Here is a 27,826-nt window from a genome sequence, read left to right on the forward strand (position 1 = left end):
CGAGTATGAAAGTCCTTCAATTTTAAACTGCTTTGAGGAAAAGGGAGAAATCCTTTCCTCCTTGCCTCTCCTAAAACATAAAGGTCCCTTGCTAATAAGATCAAGAACTGCATCTGGTACCACTGGTAAGAGAGTGCTCATGGGGGAATGTGGATCTCTCCCTGTCATTTCAAACTGTGCTCTGCAGATTGCTAGAGAGCCCCTTGGAGAATACCCGGGAATGCTGCTGAGAGGGAGAAAAGAAGGTATACATGTTTTGTACTCCCTCACTCTCATTTTGAGCAAAGAAGTTCTGCTTTATTGGACTTCAATAATACTTCTACTGAAGATTCTTTTTAAACAAAGTATAAAACCCACCCACTTGAACCAAAAAAGTGTACAGAATGAAACATATATAGAGAATGCTATTACATTACACAATCCAAATTGTCTTACTTTCAAACAATGCTTAAAACTATATGATGGGTATCTATCAGAGCCTTCTCCAGATTCAGTGCGCCTTTTGCAGAAAACAACAGCTTTCTCATACAAGAAGAGGTGTCGCTGCATTGGTTTGAATCTAGCAAAATCCTTCATTTTTGTAGCACCTTTCTTGTGCCCTATCCAGACACTGAATCCGCCGTGCATTATCATCTTGCCAAGCTCATTTAAGTTTCCCTAGAATAGAAAATCAAATCCCATTAGTAGAAGGCAAAGCTACATTCAAATCTCTGACATCAGCATTTAGTGTTTAGCTTGACCTACTAAAACCCTGAAGCATAATTTGTATGTTTTTAAAACTGCATTCATTATAACTTTTTAAATTAAAATGTGCCATGCATCACATCTGTATAAAATTACTGTAGGGGTGGAGGCCAAAAGAAATTTCCTTTTCCCTGGCTTCATATCAATTCCATGTGAGATGACAAGGTAACTCCCATAGATTCCTCAGTCCGGTTAGGTACCTGACATACACCAGGTCCAAGTTTCCCCACTGGGTGGAGCTAATTTATTAAAAGGCTGCAAGCTCCAAAGATGTCCTCTTTTTACTAAAACCCTATCTTTCCTAGGCTAGGGCAAGCAGCAGTTCTGGTGCTTTTGGTGACCCAAACATTCTTTCAATCGAAATCTCCCTAGGTCTGGACTTGGGAACAGGCTGTTGAAGATAAGAACATTGCAAATCCACTTGATCTGTAATGATGCATAATGAGTAATGATGCTAATATTTTGATATCCATTTATCTACCTCTTCTATTTTCTTTTTCAGGTGATTTCAGAAGGGTAAGAAAGTGATGGTGACAAGCTTACTCCCTAAAAATTCATAGTCTTAAAAGTTTACTTACAATGTAGCCATTTATTGCAATCTGATGCATGGAGTCATTAACTGACTTCAGTAAATCCAGCATTGTGTCAAGGGCCTCCTTTAATTGAGTAGATCCTTCACAGTCCTTGCTATATTTTAATAGCTCCTGTAATTAGAAATCAAGAATTAATCTTAATATTAAGCACATATTAACATAGCTGCAGAAAATGAATAAATTTTTGGCTAACATGCTCTCAAGCAGGAATCAAAGATAATGGCACTTTTGGATAATTTCTTTCATATGCTCTTTGTCACATTTATCTATTTAATCAGTGTCAAAATTGGGAAAGAAGTAGAAGACTGACTGAACTCTATGCAACAAAGACACCCAATGCTTTTGGAGCTGAAAAACAATAGCTATTTAGTCACACTAGATATTATTTTTAAAGCAATTATATATGTGGGTTTTTTCATTCTCTACGTACAATAACTTGTTTTATCCATGATGCATTCAGGACAGCATAGGACATTATGAAAATACATTTTAAAGCAAACTATGTTATATCCATACTTAGCTCAATATTTTAGTAATCTTTTCACTAGAAGAGCAGCATTGGCATTGTTGATTGAGAAAGCAATATGAAGTACAGTTTCAAAGAAATGTTTATTTAGATCTTAATATCAAAAGTTCTTTAGTAAAACACTGTACATAAATTAAGTAACTTGCATGGAGAATTAAATACTTAATCCTCCAGATGTTCTCAGCCTGTTATCTATGCCTGTCCTCTGCACTGCCATCGTGAAGGAGCACACTGCACTGTCTACTGCCAACTACTGCCTACCCACTCAATGAGCCTACCTATTTCTAGCACTTCCTAGTCAGCAACTTCCTTTTTAATGGCTTTTCCACATCTGACCCAAAAATGTGAGTAAAAAAGGAAAGAAATGTTTCATGTAATTACCTTTAAGAGTAACTGATATTTAGTGATTCGCTGTACTGGCTTGAGCAAATAGGAATCCAGACCAAGTCTGTGTTTTAATTTTCTCTGACATTCCTGCCATTAAAAGATAATTACCAATAAATTTAAATTAACACATGTACATGTAAAAATACCAAGTGTTCTTTGATGAGACTCAATGCATGAATGTTGCTTACATCTCAAAGAACATTTATCAGAAAAATTAGTATTACATATGGTACAGAAATTTTAAGACATTATAACTGAGAAACAATAAACAGTATTTCAAGGACTTGGGAGGTAGAAAATTCTAACATTCTGAACACTAAAAAGGTTTGACATGTAAATTCTTATTGATGTGTAATGTTTAAGGTGAGAAAGCAAGGAATGACAATAGATTAGCAGGATAAAAAGTTCTTCAATATATTCAAGAAAATTAACAAAAGACTCAGCTCCACAGGCCAAGGCCCAGAAAAGAAATAGGTTGTGCTAAATCAGACTGGGCATGAGAACAGATTTTTTTAAGATCACAAGAAAAATACAGTCTTTATCAACTGGTGCTATATTTCATTCAGTAATTGGCTCACTGCCACTATAAATATAAGGGTCATGACATTGGGTCCTGGGAATAGTGGAGGGCCCATAATTAGGGCAAGATGGGGATGGTGAGGAATAAATATACATATAGGAAATTCAGAACATAAAATGAACTAAATAAGATCCAGGACCCTCCACTGGATATGGATAAAATATAATATTCAATCTAATTCAAAGAATAATTATTAATAATGTATGGTTAAAGATAGTGGGCTGGTGCATGCATATGCAGCTCCTCATTCCTGAAAGCTAAGTAAAATGATGGAAAAGATACTTTTCAGAAGGCAAAAACCCAAAGATGAGAAACTAGAAAATATTGTCAAATTTGGAAAATGAAAACCACACCAACAAGTGGTAAACAATTGAGCATGCTTGAGAAAAACAAATCTCAAGTTGGCAGAGGAAAAAGCCGAGGAAAGGATCAATCTTTTATAGACCATTCCCCCCGCACCACCCACCACAAACACACACATACCCCCATTACAAAAACTCAAGATTACAGACATGAAGTAACTCTGAAGACACAAAATAAATCTGGGGTTCAAAAAGAATGGTTGTTCAAAGCCCATTTAAGAAATAATTAGATATTAAGGAGTGTTGGTAAGGATGTGGAACAGTCAGTACCCTCATACATATTGTTGGCAGGAATGTGAAACAGTGTAGCCAGTTTGGAAAACAGTCCAATATATCCTTTAAAAGGCTGACACAGAGTCACAGTATTATCCAGCAATTTTACTTACATGTATACAGCCAATAGAAATTTTAAAATAAACCACATATTTACACAAAAACTAGTGGAAAAGTTTTCCTAGCAGCATCATTCATACTAATCAAAAGGTGGAAACACCCCAAATGTCCCAGAACTGATGACTGGGTAAATGAAATGTAATATAATCACTCAATGAAATATTATTCTGACATAAAGAAGGAATGAAGAACTGATAAATGGTACAACATAGATGACACCTGCTAACAAGCTAAGTGAAAGAAGCTAAACACAAAGATCATATATTATGGGATTCCATTTACATAAAATGCCCATAACAGGCAAATCCATGAGAGACAGAAAGCAGAATAGGGGTTGCCTAGGGCTGTAGGGATTGGGATAAATAGGAGGTGACTTGCTAGAAGGTACAGGGTGTTTTTTTTATAAAAGTAAAAATGTTCCTAAATTGACTGCGGCCATGGTTGTACAATCTTGTAAATATAGAAAACCACTGAACTATATATATTTAAACAGTGAATTTTATAGTATTTTCCTTATATTTCAATAAAACTGTTCTCCCAAAAAATTTAAATGGGCACAAAAGGCTAAAAATAAACATGAAAATCAAAATCTCTCAGATAAACATACTATTATGCTCAACTAGGTAGCTGCCCTTCGCTCCTGATGGAAGAATAACAGATATTAGATATTAGATTATAAACAGTAAAACAGAGGGCCCCTGGACTAAGGGATACAAGGATGCAATTTGAGGGCACAATGCCATATTGAAGGCAAGGAGAGTGCCTGAATACCTATTTACCAAATTAGGGACTCATAGTGTTTGCCCCAAATATGGCATCCACAACATTGTCAGGCAGACCCTTATACATTGGGTAGCAGGTTGGGAACTCTAAATAGCTGACAAGCAAAGGACCTAAACATATAGGTATTGAGGAATCCCCCTAAGGAAACTACTTCACACAAATCACACAACCATGAGGATCATGGTCAATAAATCCACAAATGCATAGGAACTTTCCAATGAGTTTTTTAAAGCTCACTCCTAAGGTAAGTGAACAGACAACTACCATCAGACTTTTGAGGAAAACCTCTAAGATGAGTGGCAAGAACTAAATGAAAAAAGAAGAAAAAAAATAGAAGCAATTTGAAGATAATGGGATCTATTCCACGAGAAGAAAACTACTTTGTAAAGTAAAATCATATGGCACAAACCAGTAATCCTAGTGATTCAGGAGGATGAGGCAGAAGGATCAGAAGTTTGAGTTCAAGTTGCCTGAGCAACTTAGTGAGACCCTGTCTAAAATTAAAAAATAAAAAGGGCTGGTGATAAGGCTGGGGCTGTGGCTCAGTGATAGAGCACTCGCCTAGTACGTGCGAGGCCCTGGGTTAGATCCTCAGCACCACATAAAAATAAATGAATAAATAAAATAAGGTATCGTATCCAACTACAACTAAAAAAATATTTTAAAAGGACTGGTGATGTAATTCAGTAGTAGAGCACCCCTGGGTTAGACCCCTAGTTAAGAAAAAAAAAAAAAGAAGTAAAAATCTATTATCTTCATATCAATAAGCAAACATATTCAATTTATGAAACAAAAACAGGATTGTATTAAGAGGAACCAAGAGAACAAAAAGTTATTCTTTTCAAAATTAAGGACATAATGGCAGAAATAAAATCCTCAATAGTAAGAGTGAAAGATATATCCCAGAAAGTATAACAAGAATACAAAGAGGTAGAGAACAGAAAGAAAAGATAATAGAAGATCAGTCCAAGATATGTAACATCTGTACAACAGAAATTCCAGAAATTGGAGAATGGGAAAAACTGGATGGAGGAAATCAAAGAAAAAAATTAGTAAATTTGGACTGGCAGCTCAAAATTCAATGTCATCAGCACAAGACTAGCATAATGAATGAAAATGGCACCAATACCCAAAATAAGTTTTCATAAGCTCCCAGAGGACGGAAATTGGATCTCCTACAATGGAACAAAAATCTGATGCTAGCCGGGTGCAGTGGAACATGCTTGTAATCCCAGCAGCTAAGAAGGCTGAGGCAGGAGGATTACAAGTTCAAAGCCAGCCTTGGCAATGGCAAAGCACTAAGCAATTGAATGAGACCCTGTCTCTAAATAAAATACAAAATAGGAATGAGGATGTGGCTCAGTGGTGGAGTGCCCCTGGGTTCAATCCCTGGTACAACCCCCCAAAAAATGATGCAATTTAGCAATTCCTTTAAATTTCTGAGGATTATCATTTCTTACCTAGAACTTTATACCCAGTCATGTTAGCAATCAAAGTGTTATGGAAGAAAAAAAAGATATTTGCACACACACACATTCTTAAAAACATTTACCTATATTGCACATTTTCTCAACACATTACTGGAAGATATGTTCTACCAAACAAGGAAATACAACAAGAATGATAAGGTTGTGGCACCTAGGAAACAAGAGAACCTATTCAAGAGACAAGTGAACAGTGTCTCAAAAATGATATTCACCAAGATCCTGAGATGAAAGCTATGCATCAGGCCTAGTGAGTCAAGATTAGCTGGCCAGAAACCCCTAGGAGATACTTCTTCAAGAAGATACAATTTAAAGAAAATCAATGTATATAAATATTGCAAGAGTACATTTTTATAACTCCTAAAACTGGAAGAAGTGTCAGTAGAATTAAGACAAGTATCTAGAAAATTATGTGAGTAAAAAAACAACTAAGAAAAACAAAAAGGGAGGAAAAGCAATCATACTATATCAAATGGATTATTTAAGCAGAGAAATAACAGTCTCAACAATTAAATGCAGTACATAAATCTAACCAAAATTACAATATAACTGTATTGGAAATTTTGGAAGAAAGAACTATATGTGTATATGGTCAAGTGGCAGTGAAAGAGCTAAATCCTCTTTTTACAGGGTAGGAAGGAGGAGGATGAGCATGCTATTTGGAGATATAGAGGTAAATATCAAAAGAAGTAGTTAAAAGCACAGGAAGTGGTTGCTTCTAGGGAACAGAAAGTGTGTGCGTGTGTGTGTATTTTGGAGACAGGAGAATTGCTCCTCAACTTACATGCATATATAATTTACTCAAAGTAGAAATGAACTTATAAATAAGAAGTATCCCACTATCTCCCAGAAAAAAAAATATCCAATACTTAATTATCATACCTGGAAAAAGGCACATTCTGAATACTTCTTCCAAATTATCTCTGATCTAGGCTTATTCTGACAGTATTTTGCATATATCTGAAAATCATCCTTCTGTGATGAGAACAAATTCAAACATATTAACAATTTGCAAATATGAACTTTTCTTACCAAGAAAAGCTGAGTAAGAGTGAGTATGGCAAAGCATAACAGGGACTATGACCTAAAGGAGCCCTCTTCATATTCAAAGATCAGCATATGTGTTGGACCTGATGGTGGGACTTATGATTTTCTGAACTTCCACTTGCCAAGTTTGAGAGTTAAGTGGGGGAAAGGCTTCTCTGTCTGAATAAAAAATCTTTTCATAGCCAAGTAATGTGCTCTTTCTACGCTATTAGTCTCTCAGTTCCCTAGTGAATGAATTTGGAGCTAACCTTCAAGTCAGCCTGCAGTCCTTGGTTCATCACTGGGGCATCACCACTGTAGCATAAACCATCTAGGTATCTGCCTATGCAATTTTCTCTCCATAATACTCATTTATGCTATATCCTACTCATTCTTTACCATTCATCTCACGAGTCATCTCTTCTATAAAGCCATTTGCTTATACCCCACAGATGCATAAGATGCCTGTTACGGTTTAGATCTGGAATGACCCCCAAAGGCTCATGTGTTGAAGGCTTAATGCAGCAATGTTCAGAGGTGGGGCTTTTGGGGAAGTAAATGGATTATTGGGGATCTGACCTCATCAGTGGATTAATCCATTGATGATAATAATTTGATATTAGTGGGAAATGGTGGAAACATTAGGAGGTGGGATCTAGCAGAAGGAAGTAAGGTCACTGGGTGTGTGCCCTGGAAATGTATTGCTATCATGTCCCTCAAAACCTTCCCACCACACCTTTCTGCCATGATGTTCTACTTGCCTCAGGTCCAAAGCAATGGAGCCAGCTGTTCATGAACTGAAACTGCTGAAGCCATGAGCAAAATTAATCTTTCCCTCTCTAAATTGTTTTTCTCAGGCAATTTGTTCCAGCAATGAAAAGCTAACATGATGTTCCTTATTTGGACTCCCACAGGACCCTTTGTTTATCTCTAATATAGGACAACTGGTGCTATATGAAATTAATGGTTTCCATGTTTTTCTACCTGAATAAATAGTCTTTGGCTGGGTATCCACATCACCTAGCACAGCACTTGGTACAAAGTAGATGTTCAGTGGATGGTTGTTTAATGAATAAACATTACCATCAATAATCATTTATTAAACCATTACTAGCTGCCAAGAACTCTACTAACTTCATGAGAGATACATATATAGGATATGGACCCTGTCTCAAAGATTTTCTCATCAAGTTTGTGAGAGAATATGTGTATACATGTAAAGATATACAGTAAATGTAAAATTTCCAGTGAGTAGTGGTCTTATGTAGTAATCCAAAGGGAAGATTCACCACTGTTGGGAAAGAAACTGTCCATAGTTCAAATGAGTTTCAAGTTAGAACACGTTGAGAAAGACAGTGATATGCAGTTCTTTCTTAGCCTTATTCTCTTCTCATTTTATAAACACTTTCTGGGACAAATACTCATTTTAAATGAGTTTCAACAATTATATCTATCAAAAATGACTCCCAAACCAAAGCAGAACTGATCTTTCAGGAAGAGGAGGAACTAGAAAAGCAAAACAGGGTAAGCAAAAATCTATTTCTGAGGGAAAACTCTAATGGAGGAGAACACAATCACTAACCTAGAAAGTCAATTTTACTGAGTGTACTCTTGGGACATGGAATAATGAGTCTCCCTGAATGACTTAGTCAAATTAAAAGAAAAGACAACTTTCTGTTTTGTGAAATTCCTGTGATAAATGCCTTGCTGGCTGAATGCCAGACTAGATCTAATTATAAGATTTTTACATGAATTGCAGGGGAATACCAAGGCATCTTTTAGGTTAAAAATAACCAAGCCCAGGGTGGTTTTGCTAAGACGATCCCAACTCTCACATTTTAACACCCAGAATGAGCCCTGAATCCCTAGGATCACCATTCCTAGGAGTTGAGACACTGAAATATTTGCTACTATAGAATATGCAACGCATGCTCTGGATACCCCATTACATCAGTTTCTACAACAAAACTTAGTTTTGCATTAAGTACTTACTGGAGTTGATGTCACTTCTCCAAAAACAAAGATGTTTTAAAAACCTATTTTGACTCTGAATATACTCTCATAAGTGAGTTTTTATTTTGGTGGCCCGTATTTATATAACTTAAAAATAATTAGACTAACCCTTTCCAGGAAGCAAGGTCCCACTCTTTCTGGAGCATCAGAGCAATTTTCCAGGCTGCTCATGAAAATGCTGTGAAATTTTCAGAGAAAAAATGTGAAAAATAATAAACTGGTCAATGGCCGTTTCAAAAATATCATGAAAAAATATTCATTTTGACAACTACATACTTGTTATGGAATTCATATATTTCTGCCATATTTCCAAAGAGAACATCTTTTTTATTTCTCAGGACAGGTGGCATAAGATCAAACATCTCTGGATTATCCATCTCCGCTCGATAGCCCTATTCAAAATAAATATATTTAGGCTTCTTTATAATATTTACATTAATAGTTGATTGGGCAACTAAAGGTCTAAGTACAGTAGAATATATAGGGATTTGTGGGTAAAGTTGTTTGAATGTTAACTTTGGGATCTAGGATATTTAAATGTTATCTATAACATTTTTCTTTAAAAGGCAACATAGGGAAGTCAAGGATTTCCACTGGATTGGCAGAATAAAATGACCGTCTTTGGCCTTTCAAGATAGCTGCATTGTTGGAAACAAAATAGAAATCAAGTATGAAAAAGTATAGTACAGGTAATCAACTTCTTAAATTGGCAATACGTGTTTAGATTTTTTTCTGACCAAATAAATATTGTGACATTTATGTCAAATGAGTATTTTTATCCTCTTCTCGGTTCTTTTTACCACAATCTCTAAATAGCACCTTGGGATTAATTATAACAATCCACTGTATCCCTAAGAGAATAGCATTTCTCTTCTGTAATAAATTCTGAATCAACCATTCCCAGTACTGAGAGAGAATATAAATATACACATTTTAACATGCAGCCTCAAACAATGGGTGCCATACCCACTATTACCATGTGACAATTGAGGAAGGGGGCAGAACTAGAAAATTGCCTTAAACACTTTCTAATGAATGTATCAAGGGACCATTCAGGAAAACGGGAGTCACTTACCAACAGAACAGTAAATAGCTCTCGAACATACACTCTCTCAGTCTGTATCAGCTCATTTAGGACGTGGCTAAAATGAAAAGACCATATTTACCAGTTATTCTATTATTTAGAATTGTATAACATTGTTTCAGTTATTATAAGTCTTTGAAGGAAAAAATACTTAAGTCATTGGAACTACCAGTGGTTTGGGTTTTAGCATAAAAATAACGGAAAGTACCACCCACAGGGCTGTTTAAAATATATTCAAAAGAAACAGGGGTACTCAAGGGTTATTATTGACTTACAAAATTATTTCTAATTCACAAAGATTAAGAATCAATTTACTAAAAACTCACAAAATCTATTCCTAAATGTCTGATGTTTATGAATTTATTTTTGGGTGGTATACTTTTCTGAGTTCTTAGTACCCTTTCTCAAAAAAAAAAAATAATAAAAGATAGTAGCATTCTTAGCATCATTTTTCCCTGTTCCAGGTAATATTCTGAATTTTTCTAAGACATGCAATAAATGTATTATACTGGTCTTCCCAAGTGTAAATCATACTTAAGTTTCTGTAGTAATTTTGTCTGTCTCTGTAAAGTAAAATACATTTCAACATCAATTGACTTTATATTTAATTTTCCTCTTACCAATATAAGTAATCCATTTAATTTAACTACTCTTTGGTTCTTTTTTACTTTCTTTTTGTCTTCTAACATCTTAAAGCATGTAGCATTTAAAAGTCCACATTCAACTTGCTGCAAAATACTGGCTACTTATTCTGTGACATAAAATTTAAAAGGCAAATATGCAAGTCTAGAATATTAATACAATATTGTAAAAGTTAGCCAAACAATGATTAATGTTAGTGTCTTTAAAACAGTATCTATACAATCCTTTTTCATTTCATTCATTTTCACCTTTTTTAAAAAAGAAGAAATGATGTTGACCAAAGGGTTTGAACTTTCACTTATAAGTTGAATCAGCTCTGGGGACTGAACATCCACATGCTGACTCTAATTTTTATACTGTATCATATACTGGAAATTTGCTTAGAAAATAGATCTTAGCTGTTACACAGCAGATATAGTGATCACTATTGAACTGCACACCCAAAATGGCTCTTAAAAACTTAAAGCAGATATTTTAAGAATGTTCAGTTTATAATGTCAGTTAACTTCAATAAGATATGGATATATGTGACTTTAAGAAGCAATAAAGAGGCTGGGCACAGTGGCACATGCCTGTAATCCCAGTGATACCAGCAACATGGGAGGCTGAGACACAGGATCATACGTTTGAGGCTAGTCTAAGCAATTTTAGTGAGATGCCGTCTCAAAATAAAAAAAATAAAAACTGGGGATGTAGCTCAGTGGCAAAGCATCCCTGGGTTTAGTCCCAGGTACTAAAAAAAAAGTGATAAAGTATACAAACTCCTAAATCAAACTTCTTGGCCTCAAACCCTAGATCTGCTGTTTACTAATGGGCATGTTATCTAACTCTTCCTCAATGTTCTTCACCTAGCTTTTTATAAGTCCAACTTGGTTGGGGTAATATTTATAAAGCAAGGACATTGTACTAAATAAATGTAATGATCTATCAAAAAAATGAAAGTAGATCTTAGATACTTAGTAGCCTCACCACCAAAAGAAGCAAATTTATCAGGTGACAGATGTGTTAACTAACTCAAGTATGATAATCACTTCATAAAATATACTTGTATCAAATTCTCAAAGTATCACATTATATTCTTTAAATATATACAATGATAGTTGTCAATTATACCTCACTAAAGCTGAAAAAACAAATTAAAAAGAAAAACGTTTCATTTTTATTTCTCATCTGGAAAAAAAAAGAGACATGAAAATTCTGAAAAATTCTAAATAATTTTCCTCAAGTAACAAACAGACTATAGGTTGGTGAAGCCTAAATTCAAGACTCACACCTCAACTAGCACTCTTTATCACACCCAAGAAGAACCCAATTCTGTGAACACAAAAAAATTATTTTGAGACAGGGTCTTTCTAAGTTTCTCAGGGCCTCACTAAGTTGCTGAGGCTGGCCTTGAACTTGCCATCCTCCTGCATCAGCATCCAAAGCCACTAGGATTACAGTGGGCATGACATGCTGGAAATGTGCTCAAAATTCTAAGCACATTGGCTTTTCAACACTGAACCAAAGAGTCCTACGGGAGTGATGTGTATGTGAGTTTATGTAAATAAATAAAAGATACTTCTTTAAAACATCCAAGCTATTGTCATTGTCCAAACTGGAGGGTTGAGCAGAACTTCTCTTCTCCTGACAATCATGGACTACTTCAATCTGAAATTATGAAAATAAAAGTTATATTAGCATGTATGTGTATAGTTCTTCAAGGACACAGAGCTCAAATTAGGTTTACTTCAGGTCCTAACTGTACATAAACTGAAAAATAACAGATTTTTTAAAAAGTAGTTTTGATATATATTAGTAAAATGAAAGATTTGAGTTACTTGGAAAGATAAGATTTAAGATACTAATTTATTTTGTATATTTTCATTTATCTGGCACTTTGGGGAAAGAAAGTCAATTCATAAAAGTATATTTTCCAGATAATTAAAATTTAGTCATTGAAAAACCAAAATGGCTTTTTAGTCTTAGTTTTTTACAGAAAAGCTCCTAGCAAATATTACATGCATCCTTAAGTTTTTTAATCAAAGGCATACAACATAAATGATTCTTTTCTTAATAACTCAGTGGTATCATCAAAAACTTAAATGTGATAAAATCTAATGATGCATTTCCAGGGCTACTGAGACACAGAACTATCCTTTTTCAAAATGGCTGTACCTTGTACATCTCTGTCTCTCCTCTCTGTCACATGTTAGTTGTTCCTACAAATGGCTTCCCTGATCCTAAACTGTTGCCTTATTTTGCAGAATCTACAGAACCTGGACTGGTCTACTGAGTCAACTACATGAAATTTGTGATGGTTAACTGCTCTTCAGAAACATTTAAAATATATTCCTGGGATCCCACCTATATTAGACCTTTGAGCTTGCCAAAAACCTGACCTCTAAGTAAATGCAACATTACTTTGTGACAGCTAAAACCTAAAATGAAGTACTGGATTTATCAATTAAATATTTCAAAAAAAATGTGGCCTATGCATGGCAATACTTGTGAACAAGAACATTTGTAACAAGTGTCGACATATTATGCAGACACAATCCTAAGTGCTTGACATACATCATTGTAATCAATCCTCAGCAATTTAGAAAGCTAAGGCATTCTTTTTTCCATTTTAAAGATGGGGAAAAATGAGGCTCATAGAGGTTTAGTAACATGATCAAAGTCACATGCTTAAGGACTGGGGCTGTAGCTTAGTGGCAGAGGGCTTGCCTAGCATGTGTGAGGCACTGGGTTTGATCCTCAGCACCACATAAAAACAAATAAAATAAAGGCATTCTGTCCATCTATAACTACAAAAAAAATTTTTTAAGAGTAATTATAAGACTAATATTTTAAAAAGTCTCATATTTAATAGATGATGAGACAGTCAAGCCCAAGTGTCAAAGTCTGTGGGTTATCACTTTTATCATATTCCCTCCTGCGAATGCTTTGTTACACCTGGCAAATGTACCAACTATTATCATCATTTTAATATTATACTTAACACTAAAAATGCTGCATACTACATTTATGAGGTAGGTATGTTCCATTTACTCCTATCAGATTTCTGAAATACATATGTGGAAAGATTTGAAATATAACATTATTTTCAAAACCTAAGGATTTCTAAAATTTACTTGAATCAAAAGAATGCAATCTGAAACTGTGTTTAGCTGGTTGCTCCACCAAGAAAATGCACAGAGCCACCATCTCATGATTTTTCCCTGGGGATATGGAACTGAATAAATCTAAGAAGAGGTGTCATGAGTTGACACTAGAATGGAAAGACATGGAAGACTACAGAATTTGGCATTCACTTCATTTCCTTCTTGAAACTAGTAAGTTGTGGCCCTACAACATGCTGACCAGGTCTTGTATACATCAATATAGGCCATTAACTAGCTTCACAATATTAAAATAAGAACTTAGAATATTACCATATGCCATACATTGTTCAAGTGCTTCATAAATATTATTTTATCTTTACACTAACTTCATGTCATATATTACTATCCCTATTTTATAAATAAGGTGACTGAGATCCACAGAATTTACCTAAAGTTATATCACTAGTAAGTGATGGAAGTGAAATTAAAAGCAATCTAGTTCTACAATTTGTACACCTATGCCATAAAATACAGCCTCTTGGAGATATGTCCTTATCTTATTTACCATCAAGAACACACAAATAAAATGTAGGCTCTTGTAGCTATCATGAGACTATTCTCTGCAGATCCCAGACTATCATGGAGAACTGAGAAGGGAGGACCATTGTACATATGTATGGCATATGGTAATATTCTAAGTTCTTATATTAATATTGTGAAGCTAGTGAATGGCCTATATTGATGTATTCTTGACTGTGTACTTATCCACAGAGGATACATTCCAGAACCCCCAGTGGATGCATGAAAGTGAATAGTACTAATTCCTATGATTTTTTCCCCAATACATATGTACCTAGGATAAAATTTAACTTATAAATTAGGCACAGTTAAGAAATTAACAACAACCTAATAAAAATGGAACAATTTTAACTATATATTGTATTATGTGCACTCCTCTGCCCCCACCCTGAATCTCCCTTTTTTCTATCTTTCCATCTCCGTCTTAGATTATCTATTTAATATTTTTTGGAGCACAATTAACCACGGATAACTGAAACTGTGAAAGTGTGCCGCAGCCCAGCTTGGGGGGGGGGGGGTAACGAAGAACTTGTGTAGATTGATACAGCAGGAGTAGGAGCCTTTTATTGTAGGACAGGAGCGGTATTTATACATTCCACACAGCTTATCTAATTAGCATAAACTAGATACAGCAGTCAACCAATCAGGAATCTCCACACTTAATAGCTCGCTTTTGTTACTTCTCAAACCACTCCCTCTGGCATTTTGCCAGGCACCATCCAGACTTGTTTACAGACTCTAACATTTCTCTGGCAAAATGCCAGGAGCCATCCTGACTTGTTTACAGACTCTAACAAAAGTGAAACTGAGGATAAGAGGTGGAGGAATTCTGTATATACGAAGAAATTAATGGATTTCTTTCTGAACCACGGTTAGCCTCTGCATGGTCCATTAGAACTTGGCCCCTGTCCTCCCTTCATACTTGAGGGATTGGAATCCTTCATGAAAGAAGTTCCTTCTGTAGAAAGGTATGATGTTATTTAGGTTTATGGAGGTGCGGTGTAGAGAAGCTGGAACTTAATACTCTACAGAAGTGATTCTGAACATGAGCCAGGACTTGAGAAATTGTTCATACATCTGTGGCTATATCAGTACTGCAATTAGACACAATGCAGCAGCAGCTTTTATCGTTAAGATAAAATCAGCTTTCAGATGCACAATATTGGTCCAGTGAGTGAAAAATATGGCTTAAGACCCATACCAATTCTGCAACTACAGCAATAAAATGAGTCTTGAATTAATTGATGATATTTACCTTTAAGTTGCTCTGATTTTGTCTCCAAGTCTTCTTCCCTGGTACAAAAATATGAAAGAAGAATTTCAAACCAGAATTAAAGTCAACACTTTTAATGAAAACACATGTAAATTTATTAAATAATTAGAGTTCATAGTCCAACATGTTTGTATTAGTATTTTTAAATCACACTATAGGAGACAGTTATTGGTTAGACATAACATACCATTTCAACTTCTTATTGAGCATGATTTTGCTAAGTACTCACCCATTTCCTCAAACATTCTCTTACTTGCTAAGCACAAAGCTAGGTATTAGTGCTCATAATTATTTGTAGATTTGTAAATATTTTCAGGTTTCATGGTCATTCTAACATGTAAACATTTAATCAGATTGTAAATCATATATGGATCAAAAATTCTCTTAAAAAATTCTAATTTATCCTAGAAATTAGAGAATCTAACATTTATTTGACACTTACTGCACACCAGGTACTGATGTAAGCCCTATGGATACATCCTCTTTTATAATCCTCATATCCTCCCTAGGAGGTAGGTAAGGACTCCTATACTCATTTCATAGATAAGGACTAAGGTCAGTATATTGTTCAAGAAGCAGAGGTAGTTGTTTAAATCCATATAGTCTACAATTAGAGTACATGTTTCTAACCACTATCTAAACTAACATTTCAAAAATATGTAAAAATTCCCCAAATAAAGAAACCCTTCATCAAAATTCAAAACTTTATTATTTTTTAGGTCTCACTTATGGCTTCTTTTATTTATCTCTGGAACATTTTCTGAAGGTGATGGAAGAATTATTCTTGACTGTGTACATAAAAATAAATTTAAAGATCAAGAAATTATTAATTGAGCAAGTTTTTTGAAGCACAACTTTTCATTTCTCTGTTTCTACACAATGTAGTGTCACACCACATGTGTATTCATACATGTACCTAGGATAATGATGTCCATCTCATTCCACCATCTTTTCAACATTTTAATTTTTATTTTTAAATAATTTATGATATTTATAAAGGGTGAGCCCCTGTATTATTGAGCAATAAGTTAGATGTTCCTAAAAAGCCAAGGGCATGGTCCAAAGAGTAGACTAAGTTACCAGGGCTGCCAAAAGGCTGTCCCCCATATAAGTTACATGGATTCCCTTCTCAGCAAGAAGAAACACTGTTTATCCTTCAATTCTCAGTGGCAGCCAGGCACACTCAGGAAAAAGATGTAATGTTGTACTCTAGGTTTTGTATACTTCACTTTCGTTTATTAAAATATAAATCTATTGTGCATATGATTTTTATGCATGATTATTACATAATCACATATAAATATATAGCAAACTTGGTGGGAATTACCATGTAAAATCAGTTTCTCAAAAAAAAAATCCACTTTGTGCCCCACTTTAAAGAAACCTGATATACAGAGGTTCAAACTTATTTCTAAAATTAACTTAGGAAATAATCATTGGTTTTACTAATCATTTTTTTGTAAATACATTAAGAGAGGCAAAAGGGATATATACACAACTAACTATAAAAATATCTTTTGTGAAAATATATTCATTCTTTCAGCAATATAAATATATACAAAATGATGGAGTGCCATATGATACACTTAGCTCTTTGGGGATGCACAAAGATGAAGTGTACACAGTCCATGCCCTTAAAGAGCTTATAGTCTAGCAAGTGAGTCAGAAAACAAGCAATTATACTAAAGCTGAAGAAACTGGGAGGCCTGTTATCACGGCATGAACACCTAGCTCAGGGGAGGAAAGAAATGGAAAGGAAAAGCTTACCTGAAGGAAGAGGCCTAGAAATAAGAAATCTGAGGGAGAATTAGGAGCTAGCAAGGGAAAGGGAGGCAAGAGTGTATGTGTGAGTAAGACATGGAAGAAAAGGAAGGAAAAGCAGGTGGGGGAGTGTGGAGACAGGGAGACTGTTGCAGTTGTTAAGCCACGGATGTTAGCTTGGACTATGAAAGTGGCAGTAAGGAAAGCAATAGGGATGGAAAAGTAGATGGGTAAGAGAGGTACTTAGGGAGTAAAAATCCACAGGATGCACGAGTTTTTGACCAATTAGAGGTGGGGCAGGAGTAAGAAACAAGAACTGAGGTCCTAAGCTTGGGCAACTAGGGAAATCATAGTGCCATTTGCAGAAGAAGAAGAGGTCTGCAGGAGAAAGGCATTCATTTGGAGTGTACTGAGTTCAAGTTTCCTATGAGAAATCCAAGGAAGCAAATTGTAAGCATAAGTCTAAAGCTTATAACAAAGATCTAGACTACAGATACTGACTTAGAAGCTCAAACCACATTTAATGCTTTATCCCTCATTGAAAATGTCCTTCCAAGATTCCTCTCTGTCCTTGCTGATAATTCAACAAATATTTATTATATCCTGCTAGTTGCCAGTCACTGTGCTAGGTACACAATTCAATACAAAGAAGAAAATGAACAAAAACAAAGAACAAAAAAAAAAAAAAACAGTTTGACTCATTTTTATGAAAAATAAACACATTTTGATTTGGTTCAATCTTATATAATTGTCTTTGCAAGTAAAAGTCCTAAAGAACAGCCTGGAATAGATTGTTATAATCCCCATTTACTCACAGAGCAATGTAGTAAAAGGAACAAAGTTTGCAGCATAAATAATGCTTTGATTTCATTTACAAACCATGGTCAATAATGGATAAAATCATTTATGTGTCCATGCCATTTATTCATTAAGCTGCCTTCTTTCTCATAAATACATTAGGCAGTCTTAAATAAAGCAAACCCAAGCTACTTCCAACAAATGGCTGGGTTGTGGAAGGCATGAGAGTCTTTCAAAAGAATGAAAGCCAGATTCACTTTAACACTACCATTTTTTTTTTCTATTTTGAATGGTCATTTTATTACAGATTCTGAGTTTAGGAGCATAAGTTACTTTTTACATGTTCATTTTCAAAGCTAAGTTTAATACTGAGAATAATGGGTAGTCATTATGGAAAAAAAATGGAAAGAAAAAAGTTCCTTGTGGGCAGAACTCAAGAATGAATTGCTGCTGAATTTAGATGCCAAACTGGTTTTTCACATGTACACAAACTCAGAAAATGTACTGATAAGTAATATAATAAAAATGGGTACCTTTTGAAAAAAGCTTACATGCTTGAAAGAAAGAGTATCCAATTCCCACTGCAGAAGGAAAGTATAATTAAATAAGAATATGAGAAAGAAAAATGAAACGATACAAAACAAAATTCTCTTTGAATGATTAATGATGCCAGTGGGTCCTGGACAATCTATTCACAACCCTGATTTTCAACCTAAGATGCACCACTTCAGAGGACAATTAAGCAAGAAGTCTTAACTAGAGGGAAGGGACAGTTTATTAAATGTCCCTTGAATATTTAACTGAGTACTCTTATAGTCTACAATGTTTTTCACTTTGTCTTCACAATAACCCTTTGAAGTCAGGAGGTTATTATGGTCCTTATTTTACAGACCAAGAAATTAAAGCTAAAAAAGGTTAAGTGAACTGCCCAAGGTCACACAGCCAATGGAGCCAGAAATCCCTAACAGTATATCTTTTGCTTAGGAACATCAACCTGTTCTCATAGGTAGTCTCACGGCTCTTGGATTTTATCCACTCCCCCCCATTTTTAATTTTTTTAAATTAGTTTTTTTTTTAATTTATATATAACAGTGGAATGCATTATAACTCTTATTACATATAAAGAGGTCAATTTTCATATCTCTGGTTGTATACATAGTATATTCACACCAATTTGTGTCTTCATACATGTACTTTGGATAATAATGATCATCACATTCCACTATCATTTCTAACCCCATGCCCCCTTCCTTCCCCTCCAATCCCTCTGCCCTATCTAGAGTTCATCTATTCCTCCCATGCTCCCCCTCCCAATCCCACTATGACCACTCCCCTTTTTTTGGTTGATTTTTTAAAAACTTTTTCCCCCAGTATGTTTGATATTTCTAGCATCTTCAATATAGGCAGCATTATTCATTTCAGGCATTGCTCACAGCTTTATTTTTAATATTTGTCTATTTCATAACTACAACTATTTAACTTTCATTGTCTTGTCTTAGTTTACTTGCTTTCATCACCTCTTTTTAATCTGATCCACTTCCGTATTTTTATGTTCATTATCTCTGGCTCAAGCCTTCTCTGAATTTCAAAGCAGTTTCCCTACACTAGTGAAGTCTCTGATTCTACCTACATCAGAGAGACCAATTTTAGTCCATGTTCACCCATTTTACCAATTTAATGCCTCAAACACCAAATAACTTTCCCTGAAGAGGCCCTACAGGCAGCTCAAGGAAGTCCTTGGGGTAGTAGTTTTCATAGTAGTTCAAAACCATTATAAGGATAATTTTTTCTCCCACAGAACTCAGAAAGGAAGTGGATGTTACACAGTTAAATAGACTACAAAGATTAAAACTTGAAAGTGGACTCTATAACAGGAAATCGCCAATAAAATTACTGTTTACCATTACCTATTTAGAAAAGAAAAGCCATCCTATTATCTAAGCCATTCACATATCAGAAACATATAAGAACCAAGTAACAGTTGGACATAATAGTTTAACATAGTAATATTACTTATTCAATAAGTAATATGAACACATATGTATATTAGTTTCATATACCTTCTACCACCTACTGAAGGAAAGTGTCAGCTTGATGCCAATACATTTTCACACTCATTTTTAAGGGTAGAAATAATCACTCCTGAGATGTCCATCATCCTGCACTATTCTGTTACTACGTTTTATGATTATACAATAGTCTCAATGTGACTCCTGCCTTTCGCAGTATCATTTAAATATGGCCAAAGATGCTAAAATAAAATTTTAATATATCAGGCCTGAAAAAAGAATTCATCATCAAGAGTAACAAAGTAAATAATAGTAAGACAAGCAGAGATAGATAAGTTGAATATAAGAGATTTTTACCATGTTTAGTTGGAAAAAATGGTGCTCTAGCTCTGATCAAATTTTCAGAGGCAGGTACCACAAATTGGATTGGCCTCACATGCTTATCTCTCAGGTTCCTGAAACCAGCCTGCTGATTCTCAAATATAGTTCTAATATTTTCAAGCTTGAGTTGGACAGTCTGCATTTGAACCTGTAGGTTGCATAAGAATTCTATGAAGTATATTGTGAAATGGGATCAGAACAAAAGCCCTATTACATTTCTCACATTCAGACAAAAACAGTTTAAAATACAACTAGAAGAAATTTAGGAAAATAACAGAAAGTGGATTAATGTATTTTCTTCAAATGGATATAGAGCCAAGACCTCAAAACAACACAAGGAAGAAATCTAACAAGCAGTCATGAAATTGTTTTAAAAACAATCAAATGAACAACATTGTCATAGTACTTTTTTACATCTTAATCTGCTCTTTAGTTCTCAGTGTGTTCCTGGCTCCTCAGAGCCACCAACGGAAAACATATCATTCTGCCCCTCCTAGATACTTTGAGGCAACTAGAGTTAAGCTTGGTTGCTTCCAGAGAATCTCTTGGTTATTGCCAAAGCATGTTTCTGATCTTCTGGGGCAACCCTAAGGATCTGCAGCTAGGCATGGATTTACATCTTGCTCCAAATTTAGGGTCATTTACACATTTTATCAGCAAATAGTACCACAAATGCTCTTATCTGCAACATAAGAGCATTTGTGATATTTCATGTTCTTCATGTTCCAAGGGAACAGTACCAAACCAACCTATAGCTCTCCCCTTTGACCATGCCAACTTCTACTTGCTCCCCCTCCTCCAAGAATACCCAGACCCTTCCTTTAATCCTTCATTTCAAACAGAGTAGGAAAGCCAGATCTGTGTTCATAGAGCACCTGTAGGTGGCCACTATGGCACAAAGATGCTTGAGGTACAGTGCTTCTAACATGGGCCCAACATTTTATATCAGCTTTGGCCCTGTCTGTAAGAGCTCCTAGTATATTTTAAAAGTTTGAAAATAATGAAATTGGAGCTCACAAAAGAAATTAGTCTTCATTATATACTAAGCACATGCCTTTGGATTTTTTTTAATATTTATTTTTTACTTTTCGGTGGACACAACATCTTTATTTTTATGTGGTGCTGAGGATCGAACCCTGTGCCCCACACATGCCAGGCCAGCGCTTAAGCCACATCCCCAGCCCCGCCTTTGGATTTTTTGATGCTTGACAATGGCACTATTATCACCTCTTATTCTCAAAAAGGACTGCACACATTCAAGTTGACAAAGTTAGTTGTAAGATAAAAAAGCGCTTATGGTACAATAACTATGGTTTTCTTATTTGTTTCAAAAACAAAAACAAAACAAAACCACCTCCTACCTTGAGTTCAGGAGATAACATTACATCAAATTCATACTGCAGGGTTTCAGCATCATAATTGATAAAAGGTAGAGCCATTTCAAGAAAATTTTCAATGTCTTGAAGGGCTTTCTGGGCATCTTCTTTAGACTGAAACTTATCCATTTCCTGATTAGCTAAAAGACATTCCCCTTCATCACAGCACTGACGAGCCTAGTGAGAAAATCAAGAAAGCAAATATGAATGAATAAAGAGGAAACAGGTTTGCCGTTAAGAGAGTGGTCATCAGCCCTCACTGTTGTGAATTAGGATTGCTTTCAGAGCTGTTCAAAGATAAAGATATCTGGGTTCTGCCCCCAGAAATTCTAATTCAGCAGCTCTGGGCCATAAGTCAGACATTTATACTTTTACAGAACTCCGCGGGTATTACTGATGCACAGTCAAGGTTAGGAAGCACTGCATTTATTTCATAACAAGTAATTTATTCTGCAGCAGGGGTCTGGCCATTTTCTCAATACTAACACTTTAGTTGCACACTATTTTCCCAAAGTCAATAACTGAAATATGAAACTTCTAGCAAACTATAAAGTTTAATATAAATGTTTATTGATTGCAAAGGACAAGAATAAATGTTTCCTTACCAGAAAAGATGTACAAATCAAAATGTTTGTGTTCAGATATGATGTCTGTAAGTGATACTCCTATTTTACATTCAATTGACAATGCCAGATCTGTATGGTGACTTTTCAATTCATTGCCTAATCAGAAAAGGGCTCAGATTCACAAACCATGGAGGAATATTTTCCAGTAGCTGTTTAATTTTTTAGAGCTGTACTATAAAATCTGAAAGGAATTTCAAGCTATAGAAAATGCTCCCCAGACTTTTAAAAGTGTTATGAGCATAAACTGTCACTAGCAGAGTCTTCAGAGACACACCCAAAGTAGAAAGGAAGCCATTACCACCACAATCTTGATATTCAGAACAGAGGGCAAAATTTGTACTGTACCAAATCTGCCATGAATACTGTTTCAGTAAATACATAGACTGAAAAACCATAATCAAACTCAGTCCTTAAGACCCTTTGAAAATTAAATTCACAGCTATACCAGACTCTGATCCTATAGCCTCTGAAAAGATAAAAAGTGTGCCATAAAGGCAATTTATGTCAGGCCAGGAGGACCCAAGAATAAACTTACTCTTTTTCAGAAACGGATCATTTCCCATCACACTACCTGTTGTAGGAGTTTATGCATTTTGAAGGTCCTGCTAAGCTGAATCCGTTTTGCCTTGATCTCATTAACCAAAATATCAGAAAGGTAACGTAGCTCATTGCATCTCTGACAGATTAAATCAAGTGCATAATGGTGATTTGCTGCAAGCCTGTGTCCATGTAATATCACAAATCGGGCCTTTGTTAATAGATCCTGGTTTTAAGAAAGAAAGAAAATAATGACCGCATGACCTCTGTTCATACAGAGGAAAAAAAGAAAACAATTTAGAAGCAAATTGTTTGAGCAGAGGAGATACATGGCTAAAAAGATGATTTGATGCCATACTTCTGCAGGCTGCCAAAAAAAAAAAACTTAGTTATAATAATTAGCTAGAGCAGAAGCTTATGCATTTCTGGTTACAGAAATTGAAAATTAACATCCCATCCCACTGAGAATGTAGAAGAGATTTACTTCTCCTGATATGTACAGATTTAAAACACAAACACATACAGCAATTGAGATACACACCAGCCAAGCAAAAGCTAATGTACTTCATATCATTCCAGGCTTGCAAATCTCCTTATAATCACTATTCACATGATTACTTATTTTTATTGGTGCATTATAATTATACCTAATAGTGGGATCAATCTCATTCCATAGTTACCTCCCCCTTTTTTATAGGCTTCACTGTGGTATATTTAAACTGGACACAGCATAATTTGGTAGACATTGTCGTCCAGTACTTCTCCATGCCCTCCCTTTCTCATTCCCTATTAATCCCCTTCCTCTACTCTGCTGGTCTCCCTTCTATTTCCATTAGATCCTTTTCCTCTCTCTAGCTTCCAAATGAGAGAAAACGCTCACCTGAGCACTTTTTAAAAAAATTTTTTTTTTAGTTGTCAATGGACCTTTATTTTATTTATTTATATCTGGTGCTGAGAATTGAACCCAGTGCCTCACCTGTGCTAGGCAAGCACTCTACCACTGAGCCCCAGCCCCTCACCTGAGCACTTTTAACATACCTAATATAAATGTCAAAAGGGAATTTTGCATCATTGCTTCTGCTCTGTCAACTTCTAACTCCCCCAGTATAGTGACTAAATCATGGGAGGAGCTCAGGAAATGCACATCAAGGCAAAATAAAGAAAACTAAAGCAAGAAATGATAAAGGGACTAGTCTGTCTAGCTAGTGGGAAAGCCAAGATTAAAATGGGGAGTTGATGTTTAACGAGTCTAGAAATTCAGTTTCAAAAAATGAAAAAGTTCAGAAGATCTCATGCATAGTGACATGAATTTACCAAGCACTACTGAACTAAACATTTAAAAATGGTTAAGTTAGACAGAGCTTCAAGATGGCAGAACAGCCAGGTGTGGTGGGGCATGCCTATAATCCCTGGGCTGAGGCAGGAGGATGGTGAGTTCAAAGCCAGCCTCAGCAATGGCAAGGCCCTAAGCAACTCAGCGAGACCCTGTCTCTAAATAAAATACAAAATAGGGCTGAGGATGTGGCTCAATGGTTGAATGCCTGAGTTCAATTCCCGGTATCCTGGCCCCAAAAAGATAGCAAAACAGGGACAGTGGACAGTAGTTTGCTGCTGGTGGAGATAAGGAACCATGGATGAGCATTGGAAATTGATGGCACAGAAGACTACCTGATGGCCAGGCGTGTTGGTGCAAGCCTGTAATCCCAGCAGCTTGAGAGGCAGAGGCAGGAGGATCCAGAGTTCAAAGCAACTTTAGTTCAATCCCAGTACAAAGAAAGAAAACAACACAGTGGAGTACGAAGAATAGCAAAGCAGGAGAAATGGAATATCCCAGCTCCTGGTACTCAGCAGCTTAGTGGGGAAAGTATACTGTCCCCTCTGAAGGGATAAAGGTGAAAGAGTCACACAGCGTGGTGCAGAAGGCTGCACCCTGCAAATAAATAGTCTATATAAATAGGTGAGCTGCATAAAAAGCTAGCTTTAGAGAAGGGACTCACTGCATCTCTCAGCAAACCCTCAGAATGGCCAAGAGCCATCTTGCAGAGGGTCCTATTGTTAGAGACTAAACTGCTAGGGGGGTCAGAAAACCTAGCAAAATCACATCTCAGGGACCCAGTGAACAACTCATCACATTGGGGAGGCAGCAACCACACAAGACAGGGCTTGAAGGAGTGTCTTTGATAAAAAGCTCACTGAGAGGTATGTGCTGCGGGGGGAGCGTGGGCTGGGACTGGGGCAGGGCACACAGACATTCAGCAATCCTGCTCTCTGTGCCATAAAGTGACACTGGTCATGTATTGTTTCACATGGGGACCAAATCTGAAGGCACCAGGATTGAGACTAGCAAAATGCTTGGTTCCCATACCCTTAGAGGTATTCTGTGGATCCACAAAGGCATGGACATTTGCTTCACCTCAGGGAACACAACATAAAAGCCTCCAGAGCAAATATATACCTGTACAGCACCACACTCACCAAAATCCAGTAATGTAAGAAGGGCTCAGCGCAGCACCAACATTTACCATTACCAGGGCACACAGTCTATAAAGCCTCCAGAGAGAATCTACTTCAGGTGTGGTGAACATTCCCTTAACTTGTTCATTGGGAAAGACAGAGCACAGCTTGCTTTTCTGCCCAACCTTCTGGGGGGACCTGAGAGGAATTATAACAAGCTGCAGCTGTGACCCATTACCCCCTCCTCCATACCTGGTGGATTTTATTAGAAGTGCCAGAGGGAAAGAAGTGATTCCAAGTGTGTTGCATTACAGAAGCTATTTAAGAGGGGGTTAGGGATGAAGATTAGTGGTATAATGCTTGCCTAGCAGGCATGAAGCCCTGGGTTCAATCCCTAGCACCACAAACAAAAAACCCAAGAAACCAAAAACTTCCTACATCCAAAAATGAAGAATGATAAACACAATCAGGACAGCATGGGAAAAAATAAATCTTGAAATAAGGGTAAAACAAATCTTCAGATAAGCCAATGAGAATTAGGAAAGAATCAAACATTATTAATACAGATAACCTCAAAATCTAGATGAGTAAGAGAACATGAACATAGAATATTCAAAACAAACAGAAGAAAAACAACATAACTGTAACCAACTACACACCACACAACATCTTTCAATAATAATCCTGAAAGCAAATATGTTAATTCTCCAATTAAAAGACACAGATTGGATGAAAATTCAAGATCCAATAATCCATTGCCTGTAAGAAACTCACCTCACTGACAAAGATATGTACAGACTGAAAGTGAAAAGATGAAAAGTGATAATCCATGTAAAGAAAATCCAAAAGCAAGTAGGAATAGTGATTCATATCTGACAAAGTAATCTATGAGCCAAAATAAGTTAGAAATGACAAAGAAGGTCACTACACATTGACAAAGGGAACAATTCATCAACAAGATGATTATAAATATATGCACCAAACATTAGAGCTGACAATTTTATAAGGCAAACTCTATTGGACATAAAGGGAGAATTAACTCCCAGTACAATAATAGCAAGTGATTTTAATACCCTCACTGTCACCAACAGATAGATTACACAGATAAATAACAAAGAAACATCAGTTATATTATACTACAGATCAAATGGATCTATAGTATTATTAACATTTTGTAGATTAACAGAAATCTACAAAATGTTTTATTCAACAACTGCAGAATACACATTCTTTTCATCAGTACATGGAACTTTTTCCAAAAATAGTTCACACATTAGACCATAAAGCATGTCTTCACAAATTCAAAAAACTGAACTAATTTCTTGCATCTTATTGGATCATAATGGGATGACACTAGAAGTCAACAGCAAGGGAAATTACAAAAACACATGCAAAATGAACAACACACTTTGAAGGAACAGTGGGTCACTGAAAAAATAAGGGGTGAAATTGTAAAATTTCTGAAGTCAAATTAAAATGGAAACACAATGTACTATCAGAGGCAGTTCTTTTATTATTTTTTATTTGTTCTAATTAGTTATACATGACAGCAGAATGCATTTTGACATGTTGCACACAAATGGAACACAACTTCTCATTCCCCTGGCTGTACATGGTGCTAAGTCACACCACTAGTATAATCATACATGTATACAGGGTAATAATGTCCATCTCATTCCACTGTCCTTTCCACGCTCACACCCCTCCCCTTCTCTCCTCTGCCCAATCCAAAGTTCCTCCATTCTTCCCTAGCCACCCCTCATTATGAATCAGCATCTGCATATCAGAAAAAACATTTGGCCTCAAAGGCAGTTCTAAGAGGGAAGTTATAGCTATGAGTCCCTACATTTTAAAAACATCACAAATAAATAATCTAATGATGCATCATCTTTAGATCTTAGGAAAACAAGAACAAATTACTATATTTCACTGCATAAGCATCACCACTATATTAATATGTATTCATGAGTATTCTATGCATCCTAATCTTGCACCAAAGACATTTAGTGATAAATGATATTTAAGTAATACCAGCACATTATTTGTTTGTTTGTTTGTTTTGGTGCTGGGGGTTGAACTGAGGGCCTTGTACATGTGAGGCAAGCACTCTACCAACTGAACTATATCCCCAGCCCTCCAGCACATTTTTAAAAAGCTTTACATAATGGTTGTATCCTACTTTTTTCACAAAAATAGAGCATAAAATCTGCAATGATTATGTAGTGAAATATGGTAAAACAAAAATAAGCAGAAAAAAAAAGAAAAAGAAAGATCATGACAAAAATAAAATGAAATAGAGACTAAAAGAACAACATAAAGGATCAGTAAA

At 35.8% G+C, this 27,826-nt stretch overlaps 1 protein-coding gene across 9 annotated transcripts in view; it reads right to left on the reverse strand.

Annotated features, from left to right (window-relative positions):
- Mcf2 (MCF.2 cell line derived transforming sequence) overlaps positions 1-27,826 on the reverse strand; it is a 65,283-nt gene that overhangs the window by 12,619 nt on the left and 24,838 nt on the right. For 5 of the 9 annotated variants that reach the window (XM_058576061.1, XM_058576063.1, XM_058576066.1 and 2 more), the window contains 13 exons: positions 23,078-23,269; positions 21,866-22,057; positions 20,481-20,652; positions 18,648-18,695; positions 15,538-15,575; positions 12,179-12,267; positions 9,967-10,033; positions 9,168-9,283; positions 9,000-9,069; positions 6,735-6,827; positions 2,245-2,337; positions 1,323-1,448; positions 436-657 (listed from right to left, as the gene is read on the reverse strand). In XM_058576061.1, the coding sequence (XP_058432044.1) occupies positions 436-657; positions 1,323-1,448; positions 2,245-2,337; positions 6,735-6,827; positions 9,000-9,069; positions 9,168-9,283; positions 9,967-10,033; positions 12,179-12,267; positions 15,538-15,575; positions 18,648-18,695; positions 20,481-20,652; positions 21,866-22,057; positions 23,078-23,269 (1,518 nt within the window). The remainder of the gene's footprint in view (positions 1-435; positions 658-1,322; positions 1,449-2,244; positions 2,338-6,734; positions 6,828-8,999; positions 9,070-9,167; positions 9,284-9,966; positions 10,034-12,178; positions 12,268-15,537; positions 15,576-18,647; positions 18,696-20,480; positions 20,653-21,865; positions 22,058-23,077; positions 23,270-27,826) is intronic. The other 4 variants (XM_058576067.1, XM_058576068.1, XM_058576065.1 and 1 more) reach the window with 1 other exon arrangement.

The sequence above is a fragment of the Marmota monax genome, unplaced genomic scaffold, assembly GCF_021218885.2.
Source record: "Marmota monax isolate L192 unplaced genomic scaffold, Marmota_monax_Labrador192_F-V1.1 WCK01_AAM20220418_F8-fsc00261, whole genome shotgun sequence".
Classification (NCBI taxonomy): domain Eukaryota; kingdom Metazoa; phylum Chordata; class Mammalia; order Rodentia; family Sciuridae; genus Marmota; species Marmota monax.